Here is a 16,166-nt window from a genome sequence, read left to right on the forward strand (position 1 = left end):
TCCTAGAAAACTATACCCTAAATGCTTTTATTACAAGTGTAGGAAGTAAGAAAGTACAGATCCAGTTCAAACTAATATTCAAATAGGTTTACTGCTATCTGCAAGATTTTAATTTACTGTTTATCCAAAAAAGTGGGGGAAGAGGGAAAGGGGAGAGGGAGGGTGAGTAATCTTTAAAACACTCTTAGAAATTTATTTGTCAAGGGTTAGCCTTTCTCTTATGTTCCTCCATCAGTTTTGTCCATAGCAACTATTAATTGGGACCTTGAAAGTGGAGGTCTAATTGTAAGTGGCCTCAGAAAAGGTTTGTAGTGCGACTATTTCTTAATCATAAACTACACTACCTGTTTTCAAAAAGCCTGTGTCACCAGATACCGCCTGATACCTTCAACATGATAGATCATGTTTAACATTCATTAGCTCAAAGAAAATGTTTTCAGTACTTGGTTTGCTGATGTTTTCCTTCTCTTTTTAAACCTAAATGTGACTCTCACTAGGTATAGTTTATCAAATGAAAGCAGGTAAATATTTTGGGTCATATTGCACCAAAAATCTGAAACAATCCCTTTAAAGCCAATTAAATTACACATTGGGTTAAGGTCAGTGCATTCTAATGTTACTAAAACAAGCTGTTTACTCAACCACTGCACAAAATCTGTTGTTATCAGTACAACTACTGGCTACAAATCAGACTATATGAATAATTAATGGAGAAGTCACTTAATTATTAAAGTTAAAAAGCAAAAACCTATCTAACATGCCTGCAGTGAATTAGGTCACTTGGTATGCAAGCAGAATTCAAACTGAAACTCAATCGTCGGTTACAAAGAAGCTTTGTGCAGCGTCCAAGAGCAAGGAGAGGGAAAAACAATGGCTTGATTTCAGCAGAAGAGAAATTAAATTATTATGTTTCAAGGCCATACTGGCAAGAAATATTAGGCAGTGTCACAAAAACACTCTGCACTGCTTACCTGAAGATGTCAGAACCATTTAAACTGCTAAAAATACTACAGCCTACAGGATGTAGGGACTCAGAGACTGGAAGGTTAAGCAACTTGCTTAGGATTATGAATCCATTCTGTGTGTGCACCAACAAAACAGACCTGTTCCTTTTGATTCTCTTTTCTGACTTATTCTTTCTTCTGGCATAAGGAGCTGCAGACTAATATCTAGAAGACTGTTTAATTTTGGTTATCAATTGATACAAGGTCAGTATTGGTTTTATCCTGACTTAACAGCTAACTTTGCTTTTAAAACACTGCACCAACCACAAGGAGGCCAGGTTTCTATTCCTATGTCCAGTGATGACTTTCTGCTGAGATTCTCAAGAGGGTAACATAAACATAGCCTCTTTTGCCTTAGGTCTGCATGTGTAACAGAAGAAGAAGAATATTTGACTCCCGCAGTGGCACGTCATGCTGTGGGAACTGTACCACAAAAATAGTTCTAGGGCCTCCTGCAATCAAAGGAGGAAGGTTTGGGCCACAAAGGAGGAAGGTTTGGCCACAAAGGTTTGGGTCTGTCTTTTTCATAAAAGAAATCCCAGTGGATCTCTAAATATTAAAATCACATCAATTTAGAACCATATGTAGAAAAGTACCTTGCTGAAATACTTGCTACTGTCTCCATCCAAGCCATGATCTGGCCACCAAAAGTGTTTCCATGATGGTTTGCATGAGGAGGCTGGACAAGCTCAATACTCTGCACATGAGTAAGGCCAGTTGAAACGGCATCTTCCACTTCAGAAGTATCTGAAACATGGCAGCAATGTATTAATGAATTATTTCAGCTAGTAACTCTGGTGGCCAAGAAGACAATACCCCCAGTTACTGAAGCATGCAATTTGCTTCAGACACAATTAGAAGAATTACAAAAGAAAGAGGAGACCTCTGTTCTCTGCAAGGGAAGCAAGAGGCTGAAGATTTCCTCTGTTCTTCCAAGAGACATAAGAGGTGGGGGATGGTGCACCCTGCAGCATATCACAGCACAGTGATCCTTCCCAGCCCTCACTATATCCTTCAAAAATGCTGTGTCAGAAGCAGTTACTGAGAAAGTTGGCTAGCTGTGAATGCAGGCAGCCAACAGCCTCGGAATGTGCTTGTGATTATTCATGGTTGCTATGCATGACCTCTAACAGAGGCTGTCAGTGCAGTTTATCACTTGTTCAAATGCCTGTCATAGACTTTGACCACCATGGATTATGAGCACTTGTGCAAATGTGTCTAATCAGGATTAGAATATGACATGATTATTTCATAACCTGTTACAAATCTTGTAATTACCAGAGACAATACAGAATACATGAGAGAGAAATATAGATCTGAATCAGTAACCGTTACCTCAGCATTTCCAATTCCACTTTCAAATGTTTAGGTGTACATAGTCATTCTAATCTGTTTTTCAGTTACATTTTAAAAGAACAAATTTAGGCATGAGATGATGTCAGTAATTTAAAAAGTGCATATCTGTGCTAGAAGATACTTGACATGAATTTTGACTTCTGCCATAGTTAACTATCTTTATGATTATATAAATGTGTGGAACATTTGACTAACTTGCACTTTGGACCTACTTAAGTTGTTGAATAAGACCCACTCACAAGACGAACTTCACTTTCTGGATATGCTTTATGCATATTTTGCTACCTGACAGCCTTTACAAGCAATATTTTCTCCTCTCTTTCCCCTGCTTTGCTTGTTCTGTCTCCTTAAGGAGGTAAACTACTGCTAACAATGATAAGATCCTTCAACAAAGTTTCCAGGCAAGGCAGTGGAAATGAAAATCAACCTCGATTTGTCTTTCATGGTATTAAGCTGTCTCCTATAAGACAGTAACCACGAAGACAAATAACTTGTTTGCTTGTATAAAACAAGTCTGCTCAGTTCTACACAGTTTTATTAAATTGTTAAGATGAGATTTTGTATTAACAACAGGTTTCATCTGTCCTCAGTAAAACCACACAAAGTCTGTTTATACACAGAGTCATGGCTCAGATTTCCCAAATACCAGCATATTTTTTAACTGTTGTGAATAATTTCTTTTGTGAAAGAACATAGAAACTTTTGAACAAAACTGCCAGAGATTTAAAAAAACTGAGATTACAATAAAAAATAAAGACAAACCTATTTCTTGGCTCAGTTTTTCTAATTGAATTTAATTTTTTTTTCAAATCTGTTTTGGCCTCTGTATAATGAAGTTTCTTCAGCTTGTTAGGAATAACCTCATGGCATAAGCACAGCTCTTAGTGCTTTCTTGCAAAGACACAGCCATAAACCTGAATGAATTTTATCTTTCTATACATTACAGCTAGAGTCACAGGATGCACCCACATAGCCTACACAAAGACCTGCATTTCATATCCATGTAACACATGATTCGCATTTTTAAATCTGGAATTTCTGAAAGACAACAAAATCCCACTCTTTTAGAATCACTGTCTTGCACACCCTCACAAATCTTGGCACATGCTTTTCTACATGATACCACAACCTCAAGGAACTCTACTCAGGTGTTTTATCTGCTTTCTTCCTCCCTTCCAGCTGCCTGTAAGGCATTTGTTCCACCTTCCATGCTGACCACAGTAATCACCTTCCTTATTACTCTCCTGCATTAGCTTCTGAAAGACCTGTTCATAGCCCAGTCGGATTCTTCTTCTCTCAGTAGCCAGGGTGTGCTCCAGGTGGTCTTCTGTAGACAGAAGCTTTACAGGTTCTAATTCAATCTATGCAAATGGGAATAAAAAAAGGTTCTGAATGCCATCATAATAACAAATTCCACTCTGAACTTAAAAAGGCATCACCATTTTCTACATTTTGCTATCATCTGTCCAAGATGACAAGTTCTATTAATACAAACAAGCTCAGAGTTAAAGTTCAAGAGAATCTGCATTATACTTTCAGAATAACTTCTCAAACTCAGTGATAAAGTGCTTTTAGCTTTTAAATATAACGTCCATGAGAGCACATTCAGTTTAATAGTTGTCTTTCAAAAAAGAAAAAAGAAAAAAAAATCTTAAAAGTTTGCTATCGAATTTTTGTATCAGAAAAATAATCCAGTTGCATTCTTCAGGGGTGCAGCCTATGAGAAAGTGCACCCAGAGCCCACTCCCATTCACTACACAAACAGCCTGCTCCTTCTTTCAAACTTCAGTCCATACTCACATAGTGTATTCCACCTGTCTGAGGACCTTTTCCAAAGAAGCACTGGTTTTCTGAGGCAGAGGAGAAACACATGAACATCTAGCACTTGGGGGAGTCTCAGATTCTATACACTTGTGCCCAGACACACACCGTCTCTTGCCAAGATCAGACCTTCTTCACATAGAATCACAGACTGTTAGGGATTGGAAGGGACATCCCAAGATCATAGAGTCCTACCCCTCTGCCAGAGCAGGACCAAAACTAGAGCAGATCGCTCAGAAATGCATCCAGACCAAACCAATAAAAAATAATCCTTACTTTATACTATTTTAGTGCTTTCACGTTTATCAATTTAGCCGTTAAACTTTCAGAGACCAGCTGGGGTTTAGTTTTGGTATAACTGTCCTGATCTGTTTCTTCTGCAAACTGTAATATATCATTGCAGAAGAGAAAGCAGAAATTATTGGATACATTAATTGCTTGTGGGATGACTGCTCCCTGCTAATATGTAGTGGATGTCAAAAATGCAGATGCACTGTCATAACACATTCAATGAGGAAGGAAAGTCATATATATGATTCTAGTCACTCGTGTTCAAGAAAGTAGAATGGTGCATACACAGGGAGTTTATTAAGAGGATATGAGAAGTATTTGGCCTTTCTCATATGAAAACTTTAAAAAGATTTGTGCCTGCTTGGTACAGCAATGTGAAAGCCAAAGAGAACTGTGGCTGATTTCTAAATACCTCCAGGCAGCCAAACACTGGGGATAAGAAACAACATTGGCCAATCAACATAAATGGCAAAGAATTAATTTAAATTGGAAGCTGGCTTTAAAATAATGTCTTCTATCTAAATTTTCATGTCTGAACAACTTCCTCAAAAGGGTGGTGAGGAAAAATAAGCCCCATCTCCAATACCCTTACAGGTTTCAAGAGGTATATAGATCAGTTTCTGAAAACTGTAGAGACCATGCAGATTCTCAGGGATCTCTCTTACAGTGCTTGCCTCTGTCAGTATTGTAGCCCTTACAAAGACACCATTCTGTTATTAGCAAATGTGCAAGAGCAAGTGGAAAAAAAAAGAGATGTGGAAACAAAGATACTGTGAAAAAAAATCTCCATGTAGTCTGGACTTCATGGTGTTTTCCAGATACTTATCAAAACACATAGGTATGGACAGTTTTCTGTGTTTCACAACCACAAAAGCTGGGTTGCTTCACAGAAACTCAGTCCCAGTAACTTTAAGTATAGAAGAAAACAGAATGAATACCTTTTTAGCACCAACTGGTTTGGCTACATATGTTGCATATGCCACACTCACAATTTTTTCAACTTTAGTCAAAATGTCCTGTACTTTAACCTTGATGCCAACCTACAAGGAAGGAGGTAAAGGAGGAAGGAGACAAAAAAGGCATTTATATCATTGTCAGTTGACTTTAGAAAAAATAGTGCAGTTGTTACCAAATTAATAATTTCCATTCTCTTCAACTTAGAAAAGTAAAAAAAAACAAACTCTGCTATCACTGATACATCTATGAACATACAGAATGTAACAGTATTTGCTGAGCTCTGAAAAGCTTGTAGTAAAACCCCCGTGTATGTATTTTTAGCATTATTATATATATTATTATATATATTATATATATTATATTATATATGTATATTGCATTATTTGTAGGCTAGAATAAAAAGTAAGAAAGACACTTAATTATAGTTTTATGGGTATCTCTTTCCATGTACTTGTGTGCCATTTTGAGTCCCTGTATGAATCTAAGAACTGTATAAGAAAAAAAGTCTGTATCAACATATAAAACACAGTGAGACATGCCTGACAGGCATCAATGCTTCCGATTTTTTTCTAATTTTTAGAACCTTTTGGAATACATTTACTATTTAGCTACGTCACTGCCATTAATATTAATGAGAATTGGAGTTGGGCACAATGCAGAGAAAAGTAACCTTAAGGTTCCATTCTGATTTCAAGTAAGTGATTGGGCAATGCATTGAATACCTGTTACAATATGAAGAGTAAGAACATGAATACACCTGAGATAAATATTTTTTCATCAAAAGTTTTGAGAATACTTAGAACTCTTAACTATTACTTGAATCCTAGCTCTGATCCAAAGATTGCTTAGAGATCATTAGGTTTCGGCTGGGTCAACACCACCTATCTCATCCTGTCCATTATACCTGCCAAATGTTTTAAGTCTTCAGGGTCCAGTTTCTATTTTGACATGGATCATGGAAACATGCAATTATAATAGTCATGAAACCAGAATTTCATTAGGCAGTGTTATTGTTTAGATATCTGCACAAAGCTCTTTCTGACACCAGTAAGATTGGACTCATACTGCATTCCTCTACTCCTCCCACCTCTCTTCTCTTTAAATATTGTTAAGAGTGATGATCTTACCTCCATGCTGGTTTTGAATGCTCTGTTGACCTTTGCTTTGATGGTAATAATTTGTCCAACCCTGTTAAGAAGAATAACATCTCATGATATGTAATCGTGCAGCTTAATAAGGGTTTGAACCTGCTTTTTTTGGTATTCCTAATAGTAGTGAAGAAATCCTCATTAATCAGCCAGCATCTTCCAAAAATGCACTGAAGAAAGGTTTAGCATGGTTATTCATCAGTCAGACTTCATTCATGATCAATAATTATTTCAGTCACCCAGAAAACTGCATAATCTCAACACCAGCATTCTGTCTCCTTGCTGATGTCTACGTGACCACAGAATCACAGGATGGTTTGAGTTAGAAGGGATCTTACAGATCACCTAATTCCAACCCCCCTGCATGGGCAGGGACACCTCCCGCTATACCAGGTTGCTCCAAGCCCCATCCAGCCTGGCTTTGGACACTTCCAGGGGTGGGGCAGCCATAGCTTCCCTGGGCAACTGGGTGCCAGTGTCTCACCACCCTCATAGTGAAGAATTGATGATGTCAGGTGTGCTCCAGGCCCCAGGTCCTCCAAGAAATTGTGGCCTTCATTCTGCTTTTGTTCAAAGTTACACCAAATCACCGAGTATATCTAGCAGCAAACCCACACATTTTCATTCTACACATTCACACATAGAGCATTTGCATTCTCTAGGATACAGAGAATTGCATATCAGGAAACAATCTTGGGACAAAACATCCTCTTTGACGTCTTTGAAAGATGGAGAAAGAGCTCACTTTCCAAGATTTGGCCAAGAACAGGGCTATAGCATGTCTCTTCTGTCCTAACATCATACCTTTGAACAACTACACTTTCATATTTATCTACATAGAGTACCTCAACAGAATATCTTCTTACCTACATAGAATCAAATTTACATGAGAAATTTTTTTTTTTTTTGGAACTTCTGAAGTACTTGTTAAGTGTTGATAACAAGAGCAACAACCCCTGTTTTCAAACCCTTAATAACCTAAGACAAGGTAATGCTGAAAGGGTCGAAAAGAAGGCAGTTTCCTCTAAAGCTGTCTTATTGAGCAGAGCAGTAAAAGGACATGATGTGCATGATAAGTCAGAACTGCAGCCAAAATAGCTGGGCATCAGGCCACTGCCTTCAGGGAAGTTAGACTGACTTAAAACCGCTGAAGATCAGTCCCAGAGCAGGCAAAGTTCAGCCAGCTATATCCGAGGCTGCAAAATAAAACTCAGATCACTTGAATACCTATGAAATAGGCATTTATGGCTAATAATGACCACAGTTTATTAAAAAAGTAAATATTTATAATTTCTTCCTAATCTGATGAATAGGGTTTTGATATGTAAAGATAAGGCCTTTCTTAAATTGTTTCTGTCAATGTCAGAACTTCAAATGAATTGTGAGCAAACAATATATGGGGAATAGGAAAGCTGCTCCTGTATAATACCAGACAGAAACAACCAACTACACAGAAACTTCCACTTTCTTGTTCACTGTCAAGAATACAAGTGGCAGCATCTGAGTAGGCATGGGAGAAAAATGGTTAGAAGAAAGAACTAATACCATCTGCAGATACACTCATTAGCCTTTGAAGAACATATTCAGAAGGAGTTTCTCCATCATCACTGCTAAGAAAAACACATTCATTAACATAATAGTTCTAAACAGCACAGCTAAGGGAATTACCAGTTCATTTAACAATAGAAGAATGGATTCAGAACAATAACACAATATTTATGTTTAAGCTTAGAAAAGAAGCTAACATTACAGTCTCAGAAAAAGGCTTTAGAAATCTTAGAAACAGAACTCAAGTCAAGTACCCTGAAACAATTCTGAAGTATCTGTATCTGTCATAAAACTTCCAAGTTTACAGTAACACAGCAGTAGAGGTAATAATGAGTACAAGGTGAAAAAAGAGAGAATGCATTCATTAGAGAGTTTGTGATTGAACAGGACACATACTGATAGTGAGTGTGAGGCTTTCCTTAAGAGAGGGAGTTCAATCTCTACAGATATTTGCAGAAGACATCATGGTCCCTGTCAAGAACATCAAGATAGTGGATTGTCCATGAGGTCCCAAAAGGGACTGCAGAGGTTACTGGCAAGCTTACTAGCAGGGCACTATTTTTCTGTACAAAGGCCTTTGTCTGTGATACCTCCTGGATGACCTCTCTTCCTCTGCATGAGAACACTGCATGAGAGGTTGCGAGAAGCAAGTCTGGGTCTGTCCACCTCTGAGGTCACTGCAGGGAGGGAACAACGGCACAGAGCTGGACATGCTCTCACTCAGCATGAGACACCAGTCCCACCATAAAGGTGGGTTTGGACTTCACAGACATTAGAATCCCTGACTCACTGTCTGACCTCTTCCCTGGTGCTCCAAACAGTCTATGCAGCTGGACTCACATTTCATTAGAGAAAAATCTGGGGTCCACAGCCGTACCAGAAAGAAAAGCAGATGTCAGAACTGAGATTATCACACACTATGATAGGGAAATGTCTTTTCATATATTTTTTTGGATCTGTTTAAAAATTAAATGTTTTACATTGTATCATGTATTCTGACTTGGGACAAATTGGTTTATTTAAGACAAGGGAGATTAACAGCTTGGGTATTTAAACAGATAGGTGAGGGCAGAAGTCAGAAAACCACAACTTCACTTGTAACTGGCAGAAAGCTTTGGAAATGTATCAGAATGAACTGGACATGATTCACATATGGAGCACCAGCAAAATTTAAATAAATGCATCAGATGTTCTTACTACAGATGAACTGCTGCATATTAAATGACATAGAATAGGGTTTTATTTGTTATCCTGGCATAAAACTGAGTTTTGCAATATATAGATTTGTGGAAATCTCTGTTACCACGTCAACTGAGAAGAAATGGACGCAAAGGAGTTAATCCTTACAGAACATTTGGTAACCTGAGTTAGGTAAATTAAACCTTACAGCAGGTAACTTACAAAACATCTTTTTAATCTACTAGAGTGAGGTACAAGAGCTCTGTTATTTATGCAAGAAGTTCACATAATCAAAAAGATCCGGCAAAATTTAGGAAATTACACAGTAAGCTACAAACAGGATGTTTGGGATAACCTGAGGCTGAAAAATAATGACTGAAATCATAGTTGTACCCTAAATTCTTGTTAGAAATTAAACACTGGCACCAGAAGTTGAAGGAGAACTAGAGACGTATTTGGAAACAAATTTGGATAGAAAAGTATTTTAATTATATTTTAGAAGCTCTATTTTGCTCTCAGAAACAAGAGAAAAAATTGCTCTGAAGCTACTGAAGTCTGAAGTACTATGCCTGAAAAAAAACCCCCACAACATTACCCTGACTTCATTTGTAGGACTCTTTGATTAGTTTTCACAGAGTGGATTTTTCTCCTAAGGACAAAATTAAAAACCCAGGACAATTACAGGCAGGAAAAACTCTTTAAAACTAACTTTGTAAAACACACCAAGATATTATCGAGTTCTAGATTCATTACAACCATGTTAACTCCTTTGTTACTGGTTCTAGTTCTCATCCTAATGGTTACTACTCTAAAAATCTGCTGTTCAGAAATGTAAGCAGATGCATATTTTACACTTGTGTACTGCAAAGAGTTTTGAATTGGCATCAGCAGTGTATCTGGCAGCCAATGTTGCTTGGTTCACAGTCATGACAACTGCATGTGCACAGTTGTCTGTAACCAGGTCTATCACACTAAACCTACAAAGTAATTGCTTTAAGTTTCTGATGAGATATGGTTTCGGAATAAATGTGCTGTTTCCTATTGCAAGTGTCTTTTATCCCTTGGAAAACTCTGAAAATCAGTTAAAAATTAAGTCCTGTATTACATTGTAGACTCACTCAGTATTTGGTGATCACAAACACAAATCATTTGCTTTGTTGTATGAACACAGGTTTTCAAAAAAGCTGAAAGAAAGAGATGGTAAGAAAGAAACTGAAAGAGCACTTATCAAAATAAAACAATTAATAGGCTAGGTTATAGGTATGTATTCCTTATTTAACAGAGACAAGCAATGCATTAACTGCAGCACTCACTTTAACTACAGCCAAAGATACATGGGCCATCAGTTTCTCAACTGGCATCTGGGTTGCCAAGTCAAACTGCAGTTCATTTTTGACCTGTGAAATTGAGCTGTTTCCTAGGTGGGTCAGGCTATCACAGATAAAAAAGAACAACCTCAGGACTTAACCATGCAACTCAAATTTTGTGTCTCTCAGATCCTCTAATGCCTCAGTTTATCTCTGTCAAATAAGAAACTCGAGAACGAAAACGTTTGACTGTTGTTAGCTGTCCTTGTACCTGGCAGCCTCTTCAAACTGTATGTCATCCATAGACGCTGTCACGCAAGACACACCAGCATGTTTCTCAGCTTCAAAAGAGACACATGGACACACAGTTACCACGTGGCATTTGCAGCAAGCCATTCACAGAATTGTAGAATCAGAGAATGATTAGTGTTGGAAGGAACCTCTGAAGATCACCAAGCTCCAACCCCCCTGCCATGAGCAGGGAACCCCACCACTAGACCAGGCTGCACAAAACCTTGGCCAACCTGGCCTTAAAAACCTCCAGGGATGGGGCATCAACAACCTCCCTGGGCAACCCATTCCAGTTCCTCACCACCCTTATAGTGAAGAATTTCTTCCTAATATCTAACCTGAATCTCCCCTCTCTCAGTTTAAAACCATTACCCCTTGTCCTATCACTATCTTCTCTGATGAAAAGCCCCTCCCCAGCTTTCCTGTAGCCCCTTCAGGCACTGGAAGGTGCTATAAGGTCTCTCTGGAGCCTTATCTTCTCCAGCATGAACAGCCCCAACTCTCTCAGCCTGCCTCCAGAGCAGAGGTGCTCCAGCCCTTTGATCATCCTGGTTGTCCTTCTCTTGACCCTCTCCAACAGGTCTATTCACCAATATACTTGTGCATGGAGATAGAGATGAAACACAACAGGTCACTTCTTCCTTTAATCACCCTAATAGAAGTCTGTGGTGGACCCCTTAGGAAAAAAGCAGCTAAATAAGATTAAAGTTAATACTTACCACTAATAAGGGTAACATGAGATGAGACCAGATGATCATAATGGTTCTACTCAGTTTGAAAAACTCTACTTAAGGTTTTTCACTAACAATGAACATTCTGATAAAAGAGGGCTAACAAGTATGTTGCCAGACAAAAGGAGTAAAAAAGCATTAACAAGCCTACAGAAATCTCAGCAATCTCCTTCAAAATAGAATGTTGTGAATATCAGCTTTGTTAAACCAGGTGGAAGTTTTTGGTAACCTGAGGATTCTCAGACATGGGAGAAAGTTCTACTGGCTTATTAGTGTGGTCACAGCAGTAGAAAGCAGCTAAATATATGTCCTCAGGGCTGTACTAAAACAACAGAAATAACATAAAAACAAAACAAAAAACCAACCAAACAAAAGATTTGAAAAATCAAACCCAAGTATTTATTTATTGTAATTTTTTTTTACAAAAATCTGAACTGTCCTTTTAATCTCCCTATGATGTATTTGATTATGAAAAGTAATGCACCCTATCTGTATTACTGACAGAAGTTAATTTGGAAAAGGTAAACATCTTGTTTACTGTTAATATTTAATAGCCAAATAGTTACATTTTTACAGGAAGTTATTGTGATTTATTATTTATTTGACCATAGTACCTTGAGTTCCAAGTCAGAGGCTAAATCTCCACCACCCTAGGAGCTGTATAAAAGCAGGGAACTCCTGCTCCAAAAAGCTTCCTGAGTGCACAAGTTTCCAGAAGCAAAAGGCAGGACTAGTAGTAAACACGGAAAATAGCACTGCCCAAAAGGCAAGCATTTTCACTCCCAAGCACCCCAATATTTTTAGTTAGCATCACAAGAAAAAGCTTGCAGAAATTAGAGAGGATGATGCATGAGTTTCTTGAGGATTTGCCTTTGAAAATACAAGGGTAAAACACAAGAAAGCACCTATCCAAAAGAAAGCCAGCTGTGATGAAAGAGGTCACTAATGACTATAAGGCTGAAGGCACCACTGTGACAGGTAATGCAAGATGGTGATAGCCTTAAAAGTGAGGAAACAGCCAGCCAGGTGGATCACATCTATAGCAGGAGGATATGAAATGAGAAGGCACTAATGTGGGTGAAAGATGGCACAGCCAAACAAATCCCTGACTGGCACGTTGAATCTGCTGTGACACAAATGGAAAGTTGGGAAAGATGTTAACAATCCTTTGTGTGTGACAGGATCAGCCCTGTGGCATGCACTACTACTGCTGCCTTCAACCTAACCAGGTAAGAGCAGTTCTGAAAGATTAACTGAAAGTGGGCACTGGTGGCAGATTTGCAGCTGATGAAGATCACCAGAGCTTGACTGAAGTCCAGGGTGCGAGGATGGACTTTTGTAGCAGCTGGGGCTCTGTCACTTCAGACCAAGGACTAGAGTTCAGGGGTTGCCAAGATCAGTTCAGAGTCTCTTCACAAAGAGAACTGTCAAGGGGGTAAATCACTGAAAGGCTGGAACCAAATGACTCCCTCGTGCTGGCATGAATCTCAAAAAAAAAACAACCCAGAAAAGTGTGATCATATTGAGAATCTGCTACACGCTAGGTAGTTTCTGGGTTACTCTGTGGGACAAGCTCTCCAGGATCCCAGCTCTCCCTGCAAGAAGCGGGGTGATGCTGCAGAGCTGCCCCAGCCAGACCTGAGCGCCCCAAACGCACCCGCTGCTCCCCGCCAGGCTCAGGAAGGGCTGCTGATGTCTGCAGCCCCGCTTGGAGACGCAGCTGGGTTTTCCCAGCGCGTCCTTCTGGGTTTTTCTCTGCTGGCTGGCGGCAGAGGCGGCTGGGTTTCCTCAGCGCTCTGCCCGCGGCTTTCGCTTCCAGAAGTTACCTGAGGATACGAGGGTTTGGAGCTGAGCTACACCAGACACCGAGCACGCTGGCTGGATTTGGGGCCGGATTTATTTATTTGTTGGTTGTTTGTTTTTTTTTTCTCTGTCCATGCCCCAGTATTCCTAAATGAGTACTTTTCTTTCTTCTGGTATTTCTTTTTCCATTTTTATTTTATTTTTTCCTTTCCACTGCTCTCTTTTCTAACTCTTCTCATCCTAACCCTGCCAGCCCTGTCCTCACCCTCCCCTCAGACCTGACAGCCCCACAGGCCGCCCCGCTTCTCTTGACGCTTGCTCCCCCCCAAATCTCACCCCTCAAGCCCCAGGGGCAAAAACTTCACCCCCTCTTTACCCGTCGTCGGCAAACACGGGGGACGGGGCTGTCCCCACAGGGCCCCGAGGGGACGCTCCCGCTCCCCCCCAAACACCCCCCGCCCTCCCGCCCCGCTACCTGCCAGGCAGGCCGCGGCATCCATCCATTTCAGGAGCTGCCCGGCGCTCAGCTCCCCGCGCTGGTTGGCGTGGGCCGGGAAGACGCTCTGGCACATGCAGACATCGCCAGGCTCCATACGGCGGAGGGGGCAGCGGCGGCCCAGGCCCCCCTCGGCAGGCAGCGCGGAGCCCGCCCGGCCGCTCCCGCCCCAGCGCCCCGGGCTGAGGTGGAACCGCCTCCCCCGGCGGGGGCCGGGCTGCTGCGGGGAGGCGGGAAGGGGCGGCCGGGGCCGGGCAGGGGGGGCTGGGGCCGGTTTTCACACCCGCTCGGCCCGATTCCGTCCCCCGCGGCCCCTGCCCCGGCAGCGCCGCCGAGAGCCGGCGGGTTTTGGGGTGCTCATCACTCATGCGGCTCAGATTTTTTGAAGTCTTGCCTGCTTGCCCGTTTGACAGGCGGGCCCCGGGAGGGCAGGCTCCCGCCTCCAGGTGCCGGCGGGCCCCGCGGGCAGGCGCTGCGGCTGGAGCCGCTGGTCACTGCCGGGACGTGGTGGCTCCTGCTCCCCCGGCGGCCTGGCCGCCTGTTCCCACGGGAGCTAATGAACCTGAGGGGGCTTCTCCTCTCGCCTGCTCCTCCTGACGCGGCGGGCTCGGCCCTGCGGGGCATTGCTGCTCTCACAAGACAAGCACTGCTGAGGAAGGGTTGAGCCTTCGCTTTTGGGGCAGTCGGGAGGGTCAACCTTTTGGACTCTCACCACAGATGCGGGTTTATTCTTGTTGAAGGCGCGCGAAGAGGGCAGTTTGGAGGTGCCGTTTGGACTGGTCAGCTGTAAAGGCCAGGGCTGGTCAGTGGAGCAGACGTGTTGCTTCAGCGTAGCGGCGTCTGTAACCTGCAAATAGCCTTTAAGGAAAGACTGCAAAGCTTGTATTTGGCTCTGTGCTATTTTTTCCCTCCTGGGTATTGTAAATAGCATGGCTTTCAACAGAGCAACAAGACTGTTTTCTGTAGCCTTTCCTTGCAGCCTTTCCTCTTGACCATCTAGCTATGACTTGTTACACACTATTACAATGACAGGCTTCCCGTGTTTCAGACCGTACATAAATGAATTTATACCATTCGTGCTTTTTCACTTAGACATTGCTGAAGATCCAGCTTTAACCCGTAACAGCCAGGAAAATTTCAACCAACCTGCCTCACCAAGAAGGAGTTTCTCAGTGCAGCAGGGATCATCACACTGGTTACATCCCAGAGGATACTGGCTCTGAACAGCAGCATGCTGTGCTCTCCCCTACATGTTATTTCTATTCTGTTTCTTCAGAAAAAAAAAGTTTGTACAGATTTCTCTTTCCGACTTCTGTGAAGGAAGGATATAGACTCTTTGAAGTGGCAGTGGCATAGCTCAGTCTTGCTACCTGAATAGGATTTGTGTGCAGCTGGTATTTTCTCCTTCCGTGTCTGCTCAATGCAGATGGAAAAAGGCTCAAGTATCAACTTCTTACTCCATGGATCCTAAATCTCAGAAGGAAGAGTCTTTAAACAGAACTTAATATTTTTTCTTTTTATTAAAACAAAATTATTTTTTGCTATCCTTGGTCAGTAATACCTAAATTTCTTTTCAGATCTACCATGTCACACTCATTGACCAGGCTTGCTCTAAGACCATCCTTATTAATTGTTCTTTCAGTGGTAGCTTTCACCTCCATTTAACATAGTCCCAGGGATCAGCTGTTTGGCCCTATTTTCTGCTGTGAGATTGGGAGCTAAAAAGCTGATAATATCAGAGAGAGATAAAGTAGAATCGGGATCTGCTCACATCTAAAACGTTCTGAGGTATGTGAAGGAGCACGTGCTTGGGGTGAGTGGTCAGCAGACCTCCCATAGGTGGTATGGAGATGTTTCAGGGAAAAAGAAAAGGTACCTTGTGTCTTTTGTGGTTAGGGAAAGCTGGTATTTGAAAAAAGCACCTCAGAGCTGGGTATACCTCTTGATTTCTAAGGGATGTGATGTGAAATACGTCTGTTGGAAGCAGGAGCAGCTGTGGCAGAACAGGAATGGCCGCTCAGGATCCAAACGAGCAGTGCACGTGGCTTCCACTGCTGTGGACATTTGGCAGACAGAGCAACTTGGAGACTGAGGCGAGGGAAGCAGAATTTCTCCTGCCCTCCAGCTCCTCTTCTTGGACCCTGTCTGCTGAGGCAAGAGGCTAATGTCTGCCTTCCAGTTGGCTTCAGTGACTCCTTTCTCTGTAGTCCCTAATATTTAACTCCTGCAGCTTC

The 16,166-nt window shown here is 41.5% G+C and overlaps 1 protein-coding gene across 10 annotated transcripts in view; it reads right to left on the minus strand.

The window, feature by feature from the left end:
• The window catches only part of ACOT12 (acyl-CoA thioesterase 12), a 29,124-nt gene extending 15,082 nt beyond the window's left edge, over positions 1-14,042 (minus strand). For 9 of the 10 annotated variants that reach the window (XM_051643688.1, XM_051643684.1, XM_051643691.1 and 6 more), the window contains exons 1-6: positions 13,912-14,042; positions 10,883-10,952; positions 6,557-6,617; positions 5,411-5,512; positions 3,589-3,721; positions 1,601-1,751 (exon numbers count right to left, since the gene is read on the minus strand). In XM_051643688.1, the coding sequence (XP_051499648.1) occupies positions 1,601-1,751; positions 3,589-3,721; positions 5,411-5,512; positions 6,557-6,617; positions 10,883-10,952; positions 13,912-14,029 (635 nt within the window). In that variant the 5' untranslated portion in view covers positions 14,030-14,042. Of the gene's footprint in view, positions 1-1,600; positions 1,752-3,588; positions 3,722-4,160; positions 4,426-5,410; positions 5,513-6,556; positions 6,618-10,882; positions 10,953-13,911 lie in introns of those variants that run through there. The other variant, XM_051643692.1, reaches the window with a different exon arrangement.
• Positions 14,043-16,166: the final 2,124 nt, after the last annotated feature.

This window comes from Apus apus, chromosome Z (assembly GCF_020740795.1).
Source record: "Apus apus isolate bApuApu2 chromosome Z, bApuApu2.pri.cur, whole genome shotgun sequence".
NCBI lineage: Eukaryota > Metazoa > Chordata > Aves > Apodiformes > Apodidae > Apus > Apus apus.